The following is a 16,689-nucleotide window of genomic DNA, read 5'->3' as shown; positions in this document are numbered from 1 at the left end:
GTGGGACAGGTTGATGGTTTGTATGTTAGGGTACAATTCTCAGGAAACTGATTATTGAGTAATCTCAGAACTCAGTCTAATGAATTCAAGGTTGTTATTGAAATATTGTAAATCTCAATTTTAGAGTAATGTGATGACAATGAATCAACCAAAACAGAGATGAGGGATTCCTGTTTAGATGTGTCTGTCTTTGGCTACTGATTTATTCTATATCTTTATCCCACTATACTATAAACACATTTGTGTCATGTGTCACAACATCTTGAAGCATTTTTAATAATAGAATATTAGCTGCATATACCCATCACTTATTTCACTGAACCAATTTATTTTTATATGTGCATTGACTCATAGCTGTCAAATGCTCAACAACTATAGAAAAATGAAAAATCCTATTTGAAATTATGCTGTGTAAAACTCCAAAATATAACACAATTTGATTTAGTGCTACCTAAGCACAGCATCCCTTCAGAGCTTCATTTTGAAACAAAATAGTCTTTTTTTTTTTTTTTTTTTTTTTTTTTTTTGTTTTTTTTTTTTTTTTTTTTTTTTTTTTTTTGGGGGTGGGGGGGGGGGGGGTGGTTTGGGGTTTTTGGGGGGTTTTTTTTTTTTTTTTTTTTTTTTTTTGGGGTTTTTGGGGGGGGGGGGGGGGTTTAGGGTGGAAAAACCCTTATTATGAACTAGTAATTGTGGAGTTTCTCTTCATGATGGAATGCAATACCTCTTCACCTGAAGTCTTTGACTAGTTCCTATTTTATATGCCCCCCCCCCAATAAAAACCCTCCACCAGTGTTGGAACTGATGATCAAGGCTTCAATTATACAAATGTAAAGTATTATAAAAACAATGTAATAATATATTTTATAATATAATCAAAACAAAACTATAAAAAGCCATAGATTTTCATTATATTATATAGCAATAGCATTTAGACTTACATACTGCCCCATAGCGCTTTAAAACACAGGTCCTCAAACTTGGCAACTTTAAGACTTGTGGACTTCAACTCCCAGAATTCCTCACCAGCATAGCATAGCATAACTGGCTGAGGAATTCTGGGAATTGAAGTCCACAAGTCTTAAAGTTGCCAAGTTTGGAGACCTCTGCTTTAAAACACACTCTGGGCAGTTTACAATGTAAGCATTATTTGTATGTTGCCTCCAACAATCTGGGTCCTCATTTTTCTGGCTTTGGAAGGATGGAAGGCTGAGTCACCCTTGAGCCCCATCAGGATTAAACTCCAGGCTTTGGGCAGAGTTTGCCTGCAATACTGCACTTTAACCACAGACCCACCAGGGCTCTTGTATTAGTACACTTTTAGCACCTAATGCATAAGAACTAAGTATGGCTGGCTCGGGAATTCTGGAGTTGAAGATCTTAAACTTGCCAAGAGCTTAAACTTGCCAAGGTTGAGAATTACTGGTGTAGATATAGGTGACTCCAATATGAAAAATATTGTAACAACTATTTATTACAAATATTCCTCTAGCTCTTTGTATATTTTTAATCTTTCCACATGGATATTTATATTAATGCAGTTATGAATAATTCTCCCAACTCCGTAGGAATATAAAATTATCATTTTGCCTGTAAATCGGCCTTTTATGCCTTTATTACTATATGTGAACAGGTGCATATTTGAAAGAATGTAGTGTTGGAATTATTCTAAATAAAATCTTAGATTTATACACATTGCTAAATTCTTATAAATACCAATCTTCAATTAAGGCTGCTTATATTTACATATTCAGTGATGGCACCATAGAAAAGAAAGGATCAGCAGAATCGGAGAACACTATGGTTTGCAAAAAAACTAAAAAAACATTAGGCCTAGCATTTTCAGCATTCAATTAATGCTACCTGGCTGCAGAGAACTTTAAAAACCAAAAGCTCAGGTTTTGCTTTAATTTTTCAATGAGGATTGGCCGGGATGGAATGGGGTAAAGTGGTTGTGGACCAACTTAAAATCATTGCACAATGCAACATTTTATTGCAGCAGCTTATTTCCTGGACCAAAATGTAAACTCCTTACGTAGCAACACCTCACTGAAAACTCTTTAAGAACCACAGCCAGCCAGAAAGAGATAAAAACTGCTTGGGGGAAGCAATCTTCCAATTTATTCTGAGTTAAACTCATTAAGGCTATTTTGTATGATCTCATGTATTGTTCACAAAGCCTCAAAACATTATTATTAATAATTTCCATGTTACTCAGTCTTTCCATTTTAATAAAACCTTCAAATTATGAAGGAGCATGCATTACATTAATAATTCAAAATACAAACATTAAAGTAACATAAAAATAAAGAAGAATATACTCGGGCAAAATTATAGGCACTTATGGTTGAAAATGAAATGCAAATCACCCTTTTCCCATTAGAGTACTGCTGTATGAATGAAAGATGACCAAAGCTGAGAAAATATATCTGACTGAAATGCTTTGGCTTATTCACAAGGTCTGCTGCTTACCAGAGGTGATATTCAGCAGGTTCTGACCAGTTCTGGAGAACCGGTAGCGGAAATTTTGAGCAATTTGGAGAACCAGCAAATACCACTCTGACTGGCCCCGCCCCCAACTATTCTCTGCCTCCCAAGTCCCAGCTGTTTGGCTGGGTCCTCTTTTGTTGCCCTGCACAGGAGAACGGAGCTGGAAAGCAAGTTAGCGGGATGGGGAGGGAATGGAGATTTTGCAGTATCCTTCCCCTGCCACGCCGGCCAAATCATGCCTGCCAAGCCATGCCCACCAAGCCATGCCACGCCCACCATGCCACGCCCACAGAACCAGTAGTAAAAAAATTTGAATCCCACCACTGCTGCTTACGTTGGAGTTGCTTTCCTCTGAGGACATGGGCTTGATGATGCTGTTCACAAACTTGTTCACGTGCTCAAAGTGTTTTGTCATTTCTGTTGCCAAGACCATGTCAATAATTGCTTGACGAAGAGTTCGATAATGATTTCTGTAAAGAGAAAGAGCATATTGGTAAAACTTCTTTTCTGATTTCCCATGTATCAGGATGACATTGGCGAATCCATTTTTCAACTATACAGGTATTTCCTCGCAGTCATGTGATCACTTTTTCTGATCCTCTTAACAAGCAAGCCAATGGGGAAGCCAGGCTCACTTAACAACCGTGTTACTAGCATTACAACTGGAGTGAATCACATATAAACCATGGCAAGAAAGATCATAAAATGGGGCAAAGCTCACTTAACAACTGTCTTTCTTAGCAATGGAAATTTTGGGCTCAATTGTGGTCATAAGTCAAGGACTACCTGTAAAGCAAAAATAAATTCACCATGTTAATTTTCTGGAATCAAAGTGCTATTGTGTTGCCTATGTCAAAATAATAAATTATAGGGGTAACCCTCAACTTACAACAGTTCATTTAATGACTCTTCAAAGTGGCAATAGCACCGTGAAGGGGCTTATGACAATTTTTCACACTTATGACCGCTACAGCATCCCCATGGTCACATGATTTACGTTTGAATGCTTGACAACTGGTTCATATTTATGACAATTGCAGTGTCCTGGGGTCACATGATCACCTTTTGTGACCTTCTGACAAGCAAAGTCAATGGGGAAGCCAGATTCACTTAACAACTGCAGTGATTCACTTAACAGATGTGGCGAGAAAAATTGCAAAACGGCAAAACTCATTCATCAAATTTCTCACTTAGCAACATAAATTCTGGGCTCAACTGTGGTCATAAGTCAATGTCTACCTGTGTACAGATAGTTCTTGATTTACAGCCATTCGTTTAAAGATAGTTTAAAGTTACAACAACCTTGGAAAAAGTGACCTAGCCTTGAAGTTATAACTATCATAAAACTCCCGCACAATTGGGGCATTTGGGAAATCCGCTCACACTTACAACTGGTTGCAGCATCCTACAGTCATCCTATGGATCAGGGGTCTCCAACCTTGGCAACTTTAAGACTTGTGGGCTTCAACTCCCAGAATTCCTCAGCCAGCTGAAGTCCACAAGTCTTAAAGTTGCCAAGGTTGGAGACCCCTGCTATGGATCATTATTGGTGATGATCTCCACCAGTCTCCACTGAGCAACGTCAGTTGGGAAGGCCAGATTCACTTAAGGATCATGTGATTCACTTAATTATAGTGATTTCCTTAATGACCATGGTAAAATGGTCATAAAATCAAGTCCAGTCATGTAATGACTTGCTTAATGACCACAATGCCTGGTGACCAAAATTCCAATCCCAATTGTGATTGTAAATTGAGAACTAGTATATTTCCAAAGTTGTTAGAAACATATTTTCATATTAACACATTACAATGCAATGTACTTAATACACATTTTATGCAAACATAACAATATATCTCCACAACAAAAAGAATTCTGATTCAGATATAAATGTGAATTTCTTTTGGAATCACATTTTTCAGATTTAGGTATTCTGATGAACGGATATTCATTAATGTTAGCAATTTGCTATATTTCATATGCAGACTATTGAAGGAGGCTAAATGCACACGCTATACGAAGATCCAAACTCTATTTCCAGGCTCAAATCCAAGAAAAGTTTGAAGAACCTAACCTGTTGAGATTTTTAAAAATGTTGCACTTGTTTTCTTTTGTTGTCAGCTGGAAGGCCAGAGCGGTGTGATGGCTTTCTAAGACAGCAGTGTCATTGTAGAGAAGAGCCAGTTCACTGCCTGCATTGCACAAAAAAGAGTTGGTCCATCCTGGGTGATCCACGTCATGAACTGTTGCTGCTATTAATGCAGCTACTTGGTCTAAATGATCAAGGCTTCCCTAGAAGGAAAAATTAAGTCTTTATCAGTTAAAATGCATCAATCATCAATAAATCTGTCACTATATAAGAAATTATGAGCTAGGATAGACATAACAACAAGTCAGCCAATGGGAATTGTTTGATGACTGAGAAACAGCACCTGTTGTAACCCATATCAGATGGCTCAGAGCCTGGGTGTGGCTTAGAGTAACTGGTCTCTATAAATATAGAGCTTCTATAGATTCTGTATTTCGGATTGCTTCTGCTTCTTGTTCTTGTACTTGCTACCATGTTGAAAGAGTTGCATGGGTATTGTATACATGCATCTTGTTTTATATTATTATATATAAATAAGTTTCTTCTCTAAATGAATCCTGCTGAATTATTTACTTGTGTGCTGGTTGGATTTCTGCAAACTCAACAAAATCTGCATCCATATCTGGATTAATGTAGGCAATATACATTGTTCTTCAGTAACATTTCCCTGTGATTCTTCAATAGTTTACATATTCTTGTAAATGCAGACTCATTTATATGGAATGCAGAGTCACATGCCAGAAGTATCTGGAGGGCATGGCTACAAAAAAAATCAAGAAGTTGGACACAATGCTACAGATGAAGCTCCAACTCTTTTGTACATGCATCACAGACACCTCTGGCTACACAGCTGCCTTACAGCAGATGGAAGCACCAAGTTAATCCTAGTGTGTTGAAAAAAATAAAACAGGATTGGATTTTCTTCATATGCTGTCTTATAGTGATTTTCTTATTCAATGAAAGAAACTGAATTTATAATTTGGGAAAGGCTTCCAGTTAGGGTGCTTATAGGCAAGCTTTTTGTTGTGTTGTTGGCCAGTCCCATTCTCAAATGCTTTGATCAGGGTAAGGAGAAATCCAGTATTTTTGCCCATTTGTAACTCCCTCTTATTTTTCTCTAACATCCATCTTTTATTTTACCAAAGGTAATCAGTTAGGAAAGGAAAGATGGATGCCTTTTCCTCAGCATTTAATCTAAACGTACCTTCCTGTGATTTTCAAATCGCTGCTTCTTGACTAATCTTTCTTTCTTATACAATGAATGTGTTAGTAATACCTGAACAGCAATAGATAATTATCAGCATAAGCTGTACCTTAACTCTGTCTTTCCCCAGAAAAAATGCTGTAGCATGCAAGACATCTGCTGCATGAGTGGAGTTATGGTAAGAATTGGAGGAGTGGTAGTTTGCTTCAATTACTTGGAACCACGTGCGCAGTGTGGCTTCTGAACAGTTTAAGAATTCACAGATACCAAAACGGGAAAAAATCTTCAAACCCAGGTAAACTAATGGCCTGGAACATAACAAGAGAGAAATAAAGAAGCAAAATCACTCATCACTGAACTTCTTATGTTTATAGACATTGGTTACTTATAGATTAACTTTATTAGATATATCACAGGTAGGTCTTGACTTACAACAGTTTGCTTAGCAATTATTCGAAGTTACAATGGCACTGAAAGAAGTGACTTATGACTGCTTTTCACAGTTAGACCTTTGCAGCATTTCAGTGGTGGGATTCAACTTTTTTTTACTACTGGTTCTGTGAGCGTGGCTTGGTGGGCATGACATGGCTTGGTGGGCGTGGCAAGGGAAGGATACTGCAAAATCTCCATTCCCTCCCCACCCCACTAACCTGCTTTCCAGCTCCATTCTCCTGGGCAGGGCAACCAAAGAAGACCCAGCCAATCAGCTGGGACTTGGGAGGCAGAGAATAGGTGGGAGCGGGGCCAGTCAGAGGCGGTATTTGGCGGTTCTCCAAACTCCTCAAAATTTCCGCTACCAGTTCTCCAGAACTGGTCAGAACCTGCTGAATACCACCTCTGCAACATTCCCATGGTCACATGATCACAATTTGGATGCTTTGGCAATTGACTCATATTTATGATGGTTGCAGTGTCCTGGGGTCATGTGATCACCTTTTGTGATCTTCTAAGAAGCAAAGTCAATAGGGAAGCCTGATTCATTTAACAACTAACTGTTACTACTTTAACAACTGCTGTGATTCACTTAACAATTGTGATAAAAAAGATCATAAAATGGGCCAAACTCACTTAACAACTGTCTCACTTAGCAACATAAATTTTGGGCTCAACTGTGCTCATAAGTCGAGGACCACCACTCTTGCTTCATTATAAATAGAGGTACAGGGTCCCATTTCCCCAAAGATAACCAACTAAATAACAGCTGAAAGAAGGGAAATTAAAGGAAAAAAAATAAAGACCCAAATTGCACATTATTTGAAATGTAAGTGGTGTATCCAATTCTTTTTCACATGCTAGGAGTTATCTTTCTAACTGCAACCATCAGCTGCAGGCCCCAGTAACAGCTTTCATTCTGTGCTAGTTTGCATCTGACCAGAAAGGAATCTTTGGAATTTTAGATGAGAGGATTAGAAAACAGCAAGTGCCATATTAGCAACATACATTATTGCAAAACCCTAACCCTAACCCTTAAACTGTCCACCATGGACCTCACTCCATTCCTTTATTTGTACTAATTATGTGTCTACTTATACCTGTTTATACTTATATGTTTATAGGTTATGTTCATACTTATACTTGTTTTCTCATACATGCTTGACAAACAAAATAAATAAATTGAAGGTACCCCAAATTCATGTTTAATGAAATGTGGCTTAAAGAGGGAACAGTAATAAAGGAATACTCTTAAATATTCTGCACCTTAGTTTCAATTGAGAGTGAAAAGTTACAATGTCTTCATGAAATGAGAGGATATTGAGGTACAATTTAGCAGAAAAAAAATGTGATTCTGTGCAGTTTCATCCATAAAAATCACAAATGATAGAAACATGATATATTTTGGTTTAATCTATAGAGTTCAAAGAAATTGACCATTAATTTTTATGGGAATAGTTTTAAAAGACATATTAAGCACAGGAACATTGAACAGTCTGCTCAGCAGTTATTCTATTCTTTCTGATAAAAAATCCATCTAAAAATGTTTATGATGAATATGACATATTTATTATGAAACCTTGAAACTTACATATGAAAGGAAATATATTTTTAAAAGCACAATGTAAAATTGTATTAAAAAGGCTGGATTTGGGAAACTAAGATAGCATTAAAGAAAATTACTTTTAAACTATTTATTTATTGGAAAATATATAGTATCAGCAAAGTATTTTAGAGAAGGTTTTGTTAAAAAAAACTTCTGTACTTTAGGAAGCTGTGAATGACAATAAATGCTATTTTGTACCACCCTAAGTACTGTCAACCCAGAATACCACATTGTTAACCAGACAATAAAACATATTTAACTATGATGTGCACATTTCTATAAAATAATAAAATGATTAGATGGAATTAAAAAGGCTATTTTAATATATTTAAAATTTACAAACCACTTGCATCAAACCTAGAAGCCCAGAAAGAAAAGCACATCATTTACAGGTTTTTACTCTGTTGATATTCATAATTCTGCCAAGGCTAGGTGACTGTCATGGCCCTGTCAATTCTCAGTTTGGAGGAGGGAGAGTTGGAACTCCCCCAGAATATCCAGCTGTTCCAGGCCCCTCCAACACTGGGGGAAGTGGTCGACTGGATGGGGAGCCACCTGCCTTCACAAATGCAAGGGAGGATTGGCTACAGATGGGCAGCAGCAATGGGGGACAACAGATCCATCCCCTCTGACAAGGAAAAGCTGCCTCCCCCACCTGATCCAGAGGGTGGAGCAGTGGGAAACTCAGAGGTGGTCTGTGAGGCTGCTCATGAGGAGGCTGCCCTGCCCCTCTTCACAAGGAACACCTAACTTGGGGTGATTTAACCAGAGACCGGGGGAGCATATGTTCATCATTTGTTTCAGCATGCATTCCCCAGACTTTTGACTCATGTTTCAGCCTTTGGATTTGCATACCTTGCTTTATGGACACTGGATTATAGTTTACGGACCTTGTTTTGCAAACCGTGCACCTGGTTTGTGGACCAACTTTCTTCCTGTTTGGGGGCTTGATTCCGGTGACCAGAGACTTAGCTAGTGGAACTGGGTTACATTGACTGTTGTTGGTTGTTTTGTGGGGAAAGTGGAGTGAAGTTTTACCAACACCCCTGGAAGGACTTCTGTCATGGTTTAGTGGTGTAATAAAAGACTTTATTGATTCCTGCATTTGCTTATGCAACCTGGGTCAGCACAGTGACACCGCCAAAATGATTATAAATAAGCCACACAAATTTCATTTATGACAAAATTGCAACTGCCTGCAACTTCTGTTTTATCTAATGAGCACAGGTGTAAAGCTTGCCTTTTATTTGTAACAGTTTCCAGTTCAAAAATGTTGAAGTCCCAGCTCTCTTCATTATCCAATAAGCGTGCAATGCAGGGTGGAGCATCAGTGATGGTGACTGGCACTGATTGGCTCTGGTTCATATCTGTAGAAATGGGGAACAGGCAGGTTATGAACCTGTAAAAATGTGCCCAATTGAAGAACCCTTTATAAAAAAAGAAAGTCTCATGGCTAAGCTTGAGATGTTAGCAAGCTTAAATAGGAAGAAGCCCCATGCCTGTGGAAAGACATGGAAGACATGGATGTAAAATGGGGCTGCTGGAAAGGAGTGCATTACCTTCTTATATTGTTATATTCAATGTTGCATTATCTTAATCATTTGCTGATGAAAATAAGGTACATTGAAAAGACACTGGGGCGAGATACATTCTAGGCTTGGAGAGATTCCTGCACTGACTTTGCCTAATGCAGTTTTGCCCTTCTTTCTTTTCCATCTTACAACGTGGCTGAGGCCATATATCAGTGTTGAGCACATTAGAACTATCACATTTAGTAGGTCATCTCAAAAGTTAGATTGTGAACTTGAATGTGTGAGAACTTTTCAACATGTGAAAATATAAAACCCACAGCCTCCTTGATACTTTTTCAGTGCTGATGATGGAGATCTCAATGTTGCTTTAGCAAAAGCCAGCTAGGTACAAGTAATAACTCGTAGTTCTAGAAGAGGGAGTCTAAGGCCATCAGAAGATGCAAGAAGTCTGTTTAATAAAGTAATAAAAAGGTTTGCACATTGTGATGCAAACACAGTATTTAGAGAAATATTCAATACATTTTGTATATAGTACATAGGAAGTGATCTAAATATATGCACTACTCCTTTACTGGATTAAAGCTGGTAATAGATTCTAGATCATCATGGAAATGTATGTAATAGAGAATCTGCTGGTAGAGTACAGGACTCTGAGGCAGGGGCCTTCAGCCTCTTCTACCTTCCTGTGTGCTTTATTCTTCCCTTTCCTAGTTCCATACATTCTACCCAGCTTTTCTTTTCCTCATTGGGTGCTCCTCACTGCCCCCAAGCAAAAGGACTGTTTTCTGTTCTAACTAAACTTGATCTTTAATGGTCTACCACAAATCTGCATTTCAGTCTTTAGTTATGCCCATTATTTTTTCTGCTCTCTATACATGTTAACAGCAGAGTTAGGAGAGAGATGGTGAAAAAGCTAAGATAGTAGCCAAAAGTACACAGTCAAAAGTCCCACTTTTGGTTTGTTTATTTCTTTTAGCAGGTGGGGGGTGGATGGCAGATTGATATAGCTCTAGGAACAGCTGAGACCAATGCTGGAGCAAAGACCAGCAATTAATCAGTGGCATTAATCAGTGGCAGCTCTCCAGATAAGGAGAGGCTGGGAGATTGCCCACCTATGCTGTTAAAATCTGCTCCTTATGAATAGACCTGCAAGATCCGAAAAGGTTCTGCAGGCTTATTGTGAGTCTGAAGTCTCTTCTGAATGCAGAAGAGACAGCAAGCTCACAGCTGCAATGAAGCCTGCAAAAGCTCTCACTTTCTTAAACTTTCTTAAATTGTTCTTAAAGGAACAATTTAAAGACCAACAAAGATTATTAGGGGCTGGAGGCTAAAAGATAGGAGGAATGGTTGCAGGAATTCTAGACTAGATAGGATATATCTAGTCTGGTGAAAAGAAGGACTGGGATGACACGATAGCAGTCTTTCAATATTTGAGGGGCTGCCACAAAGAAGAGGAGGTCAACCTATTTTCCAAAGCATCAGAAGGCATGTCAAGAAGCAATAGATGGAAACTAATTAAGGAGAGAACTAACCTAGAACTAAGGAGGAATTTCTAAGAACTAAGGAGAAACTAATGGGAATAAATTAAACAATGGAAAGGCTTAACCTTCAGAAATTGTGAGTGCTCCTTCACTCACAACTCTTAAGGAGAAATTGGACAGCCATTTGTCCAGAATGGTATAGAGTTCCCATTTAGCAGGGGATTGGACCAGAAAACTTTCCAACTCTGTTATTCTGTTACTTCTTGTATTACAGCAGAACAAGCTTAATGAATGTCTACTGCACGACAAGTCATTTGGAGTGATAAAAAGGGATAAATTTCCAAATGGTGTGTGAAAATCTATTACATCTAAACTCTTTGTGCACCAAATTCAATAGACAATTAATGAAATAATTTAAGTTAATCAGAGTTTTGTATTCCTGATTTTTCATCAAAAGCAATTTTTCTGCAATATTGACACAAATGAACAAATAAAAAGAGAGTTTAACATAGAAACTTACTTTTAGAAAATACATACTCATTCCCTGACAGTTTTTTCAAGCCATCCTGAAATAATGAAGAAAAGAAAAATATTTCATACCTCAATGGAAAAAAGATGAAATTACATTTCAATAAATGCACTATAAATATTATAGTTAAACAGCAAGATAATGACATTGCTAATAGATACTATCTGAATGTAAATAAATAATCATAAAAGTGTCTATATGTCTGTATAAATTTTGCACATAATCTGCAAAAAGTCACTGAAAATGCAGTGCAACCAATATCTAATAAGTACTGTGTCAACTCATAAGCATTCCTATGCCTGTTTTAGTTGTTGCCATAAAAAGTGGGGGAGGAAGGAAATCTGGAAGAGCAGTGCAGCAGTTTGAAAGCAAAAGTACATTCCAACTCTAATCTTTAAAAGATTGTAACTAAAATACCAGAGCTTTTGCCTGCAAATATATTTAATTGGAGAATGTGAATGATGACACCCAACCCGTTTATGATGAGACACCCAGGAGGGAGGGGGGAAACAGAGTCACAGGTGACTGTAAACTACATATGCCAGAATTGGCTTCATACAGGCAGTGCCAGTATGTCACCTCTAATAAATCCTTTGAAGTTTGTAAAACTTTGGCTTGAGAATCATGATTTAATTATACTGAGTCATGGAATCCTGACATACTGTTTTATTTCTTCAAGGTCTACTAAAGGAGGTACCAAGTTTTCAATTAAAAATGAAGTGATAACAACTAATCTCTTCTACCACACTTTCCAGCATTCATAACCCCCCCCCCCCCCCCCCGGCGCCCCCCCCCCGCGCCCCCCCCCCGGCCCCCCCCCCCCCCCCCGGGCGCCCCCCCCCCGGGGGCCGGCGGGGGGGGGGGGGGTTGGGGGGCGGGGGTCCCCGCGGGGGCTCGCCCGTTGGGGGGCCCCCGCGGGGGGGCGCCCTCCCCCCCCCCCCCCCCCCCCAGAGAAAAAACCCCGGGGGGGGGGGGGGGCCCGGGGGAAAGAGGAAGGGGAGGAGGGGGGGAGGGGAAAGGGGAAAAAGAGAAGAGTGAAAATTGGAAATCAAATAAATAAATAAAATAAATAAATAAATAAAAGATGTGGGTTTTTCACAAATCTTAGCTAATGGGGTTTTATTAAAGGCTAATCTAGAAGAGGTCTCTCACAAAATTCTATTCTCCTTATGACCAAAAACCTAGAACTGTTTCTCCTGCAATGACCACAACTGCTTGCTTTTATACATTTCTTTTTAGCATGTTTTTAATGGTAGAGATATACAGCAAAAGGACCCTTGATGATGATAACCTGTTCATGTGAGCCTGGATTCCAGCCACCAATGTTACTAGTGAAACTGATGATGTGATTTATGTCTCTTTACTCACAGTCATCAGACCTCCGACAAGATCACTAGTATGAGGGTCATCATCTTTGGTTCCTAACTGTGGAGAATAAAGTTCTGTTGTTTGTAAGATTTCCAACACTCTATCCAAAGCTTCTGCCACAGTCACAGGACTATTCTCTTGAGCTGAATTGATTATATTAATAACCTGTAGAATTACAAAGGGAAAAGAAATAACCAAGCCATTGTTGATTTCAACCCAGTGTATTTATAAAATCTTTATGCAATATTAAGTTATCATGTAAAAGAACTATGAATCGAATAAAGGAGTTGGCTTTTAAAATGATTAACTAATTCTTCAATCAATTAAATTAAAATATAATTGCATATTTTCAAAATTCACTATACTGACTTGATGCAAAGCAACCAACAATTCATAAATAGAAACTCTTATTTATAGTAAATCCCAACATCTCTGTGTGACATGAATTCATATTTCAGTAAATATAATAAAAACAGATGTGCTCTTTTTTCTCTCCAAAGGATTGTTGATGTATAAAATGACATCAGCAAGTCTTTGCCTCATACCTTTGTAATTGGAGCTTCTATTGTCATGGAGTGGATTCTTGCTATTGATGAATATCGATGATTTTGTAAACTTGTTGCTGCATTAAATGGAAAAGAATTAGGCTTTTTAAAAATGCTACTTGAAAACTTTAAAGACTCTACTCTCTTATACTTTGTATTATTTTAAATTAGATTGTTCCAAATAATACATTCTTATATTGCCTATACAGTTATTCTTACCTATTCACTGCTGGTTCAGTGACTATTCAAAGTTCTGATAGTGTTGAAAAAAAGAGATTTATGAACACAGATGTGGCCTTTGCAGCATCCCTTTGGACATGTGATTGCATTATGGGCATTTGGCAATCAACATATATTTATGATCATTACAGCATCCTATGGTCATGTGATTGTCATTTGCAACCTTCACTGCCAGCTTCCCAGAAGCAAAGTCAGTGGGGAAGTCAGCAAGAATTTGCAAGTCAGTCATGTGAATGACTTGTCCAATGACCATGGGTGATTCATTTAAGGACCACAGCTAAATGTTGTAGATCAGGCATGGTAACATGACATTTCACTTTGCATTTCTGTTGCTGAGTAACGGAATTGCTAGTCATGATCAGTACATGAGGACTACCTGTATGATTAAAAAGTAAGAAATTGTCTATTTTTCCCATTGTTTAAACTTACCCTGCCTCTTCCTGCTATTTAATAGCCCAGATAGTTGGAAAAAGTTTACAATAAAATCAAATGCCAATCACTTAAACCATCAGTTGCAGTTCCTTTTAACATAGGGCTCTGAATAATATCTTCCACATATTTCATTTCTTACCATCACTACTTTGAGAAGTTATTGATTTAGCATCAATGGATTCTTTCCTTCTGTTCTTGCATCTGAAGGAGTGAGAGTCTATAAATGTTGCAAGAAGGGATTTAAAAAGGAGTAGGATTTATTTTCACAGCCACATTTTTGTCCCCATATTAAAAGACTGACTTTTAAATTGCCTCCCAACTACAGATCAGAAATTTAAAAATGAACCTTTCCTCAAATAAATAGGAAAGGACAACAGAAAACAAAGAAACAACTTCTTTAATTTCTTAGTTTCAAAGCCAATTTGTACTACTGCCTTATTATATGCTAAACTTGATTTGTTTTAAAGATAATATATTGTTAAAAAACCTGTCAGAGAATAACTAGGAATATATTAATCCCATGAGTTTATACATGCATTATTTTATAGTATCTTCTTTCTAAATGAGTGGTATTTATCCGCAATATCCATGTATATGTGTTTGTGTTTGCATTTATAGCATTCTTATAGTCATCCATTCCATGCAAGTGTCTCTACACAATTTATAGGATTAAAACCAAGAACCCTTCCCCCAACATAACCTCTTTGACACCCAATAATTAATCAACAATTAAACATCCATACTAGCAGAGTTCAGTTCCACCTGCCCCAATCTGAAAGGCTAAAAAGATTAGGGCCACCCAAGTTTTGGAGATGGGAGAGTTCCACAGAGCAGGTACAGGCAGTGAGAAGGCATAATTCTGGGGCGTAGAAGAGCATGCCCTCTTTACTAGATCTGGTGAGGTTGGCAGAAACAGTAAGAGAAGTAAGTAAGTAGCCTGGCCCTATGCCACACAAGCATAATCTATACCCTTAAAGTCAATCTCTTAATTCTATATTCTTCTATTTTCTTGCAATATTATGTCACAAATTATCTTAATGAAACATTCTTCCATTTTATTGCATACATTGAAAATAATATTTTTCAGTCTAATAAAACATACATGGACTGAAAAAACTGATTCGCTTAAGAGTCTCTTCATATATATAATAGAAGCAGTCTACTAAAGAATAATAACTCCTAATTTGCTATGTGACGAGTTTAAGCTATTTCCAGATTTCAGACAGAAGTTCTACTCCAGAATCAATTACCTCTGCATAAGTGCCATAATATATAAAGGATCCTTCAGCCTAATAGTAAAACTGGTTCTGATTCTTCAAAGAATAGAAACACTATTTTCTAACCTGATTGAAACTGATCTCCTGCGCACTTTTCATCATGATGTATCCTGTAAGTCTTGTGTTATATGAAATAGGAAAAAGGAAACACAAAAGAGACATATAAGCTCCCGTCCTAGCTAGATAAAGACCAGCCACAAAGAGTATTTAGCAGTGACTCTCCCTTAACTTTCTTAATCAGAAACTGTTGAAGGCCACCCAAAAATATTTTTTCAGACAGTTGCAACTTGGAGGTGTTCAGGGAATTGACTTTGTCTTCTATCAGCTTTCTTGGTGGGAAAGTTAAGTTATTGTTGGGGGCCAAGTGTTTCCCATCTCTACTGTGCTTATATTATATATCATTTGTTAAAAAGTAGAACCAGCTGTTATCTCTGTATAGCTACCTCCTCATTACATTGAATATCAATTACTATAACAGTATAATTTGAAATACCACAACGTTCCACTACAAAATAGAGAAATTTGAACCTCATTAGCTGTATATGATAAGGCATAGGAAAGGCCGCTAAAACAAATGTAAATCATCTTGCCAAGCACCAAAAGTTCACTATCTCAAGATCCATTTTATGATAATGAGATTTGACACATATATTTTAAATAATATATAATTAAGACTTTGGAAACATCCAGTTGTTAATAAGAAGGTGACAAACAATTGTACAAAGGGAAAATCATACCTGTTTGTTTCTATCATTGCCGCAACACAGTTTTTTGATAGATACAAAATGTCGAATTTTTCTATGAATATAAAAATAATCCAGTATTATTAAATGTAGTATAAAAAAATCTAGATCCAATTAGTTTATGTCAATGCTGTATTTATTGCTTATGGCAGTTATTGAGGTCATTCTGTTAAATACTCATAACTTATAATTGGCACAGACTAATATTGGTGTGAGGAAAAAAGGGATCAAGAACAGAAGATGATCTTCTAGCAGAATCCTGTGCATGTAGAGCAACTGATGTTAACAAAACTCTGTGTAAGGCTGCAACAAAAACTTCCAACATTTCAGTGAATGAAATAAATGGCATTTAATTTGTATAAAGTTTGTAATATGCCTGAGATAATCAAATCCTTAACTTCCAATTATCATTTTAATTTAACAAAAGATATTGGACATTCCAATGATGGAATTCCTTTACATTGTCAACTTTAACCTTTTGTAAATTCACAGATTATCAGGGACTAAAGTTATCATATACCATTATCATATTTCACTAAAGTACATCTTGTAAAGTAAGTTAAGTATTAAGCATTTACTTATTTAAGTATTAAGTATCCTTGTCATTCTTTCTGGGGTTTTTTCTGCTTTCTTCTCATATTCTAAATACATTCTATATTTTCAATGCAGTTTATAAGCTTGAGGTTTAATTATGCAATTAATGAATTCTGAGATAATGAAAAAG

At 37.3% G+C, this 16,689-nt stretch overlaps 2 protein-coding genes across 2 annotated transcripts in view; one reads left to right on the top strand and one right to left on the bottom strand.

Annotated features, from left to right (window-relative positions):
• The window catches only part of WDR41 (WD repeat domain 41), a 37,067-nt gene extending 31,087 nt beyond the window's left edge, over nt 1–5,980 (top strand). The window contains exon 14 of the mRNA XM_087958309.1: nt 5,911–5,980. Within this exon, the coding sequence (XP_087814435.1) occupies nt 5,911–5,947 (37 nt within the window). The 3' untranslated portion in view covers nt 5,948–5,980. The remainder of the gene's footprint in view (nt 1–5,910) is intronic.
• PDE8B (phosphodiesterase 8B) overlaps nt 1–16,689 on the bottom strand; it is a 53,778-nt gene that overhangs the window by 2,918 nt on the left and 34,171 nt on the right. Inside the window, exons 10-19 of the mRNA XM_026670478.2 lie at nt 15,960–16,020; nt 15,289–15,340; nt 14,085–14,162; nt 13,274–13,350; nt 12,729–12,893; nt 11,352–11,397; nt 9,059–9,185; nt 5,890–6,088; nt 4,562–4,779; nt 2,822–2,957 (exon numbers count right to left, since the gene is read on the bottom strand). Of these exons, the coding sequence (XP_026526263.2) occupies nt 2,822–2,957; nt 4,562–4,779; nt 5,890–6,088; nt 9,059–9,185; nt 11,352–11,397; nt 12,729–12,893; nt 13,274–13,350; nt 14,085–14,162; nt 15,289–15,340; nt 15,960–16,020 (1,159 nt within the window). The remainder of the gene's footprint in view (nt 1–2,821; nt 2,958–4,561; nt 4,780–5,889; nt 6,089–9,058; nt 9,186–11,351; nt 11,398–12,728; nt 12,894–13,273; nt 13,351–14,084; nt 14,163–15,288; nt 15,341–15,959; nt 16,021–16,689) is intronic.

This window comes from Notechis scutatus, chromosome 2 (assembly GCF_049901735.1).
Source record: "Notechis scutatus isolate UNSWTSFEM ecotype Mainland chromosome 2, rNotScu1.2, whole genome shotgun sequence".
Lineage (NCBI taxonomy): Eukaryota > Metazoa > Chordata > Lepidosauria > Squamata > Elapidae > Notechis > Notechis scutatus.
Note: the sequence above shows the minus strand (reverse complement) of the source record. Positions and strands in the feature narration are given on the sequence as shown.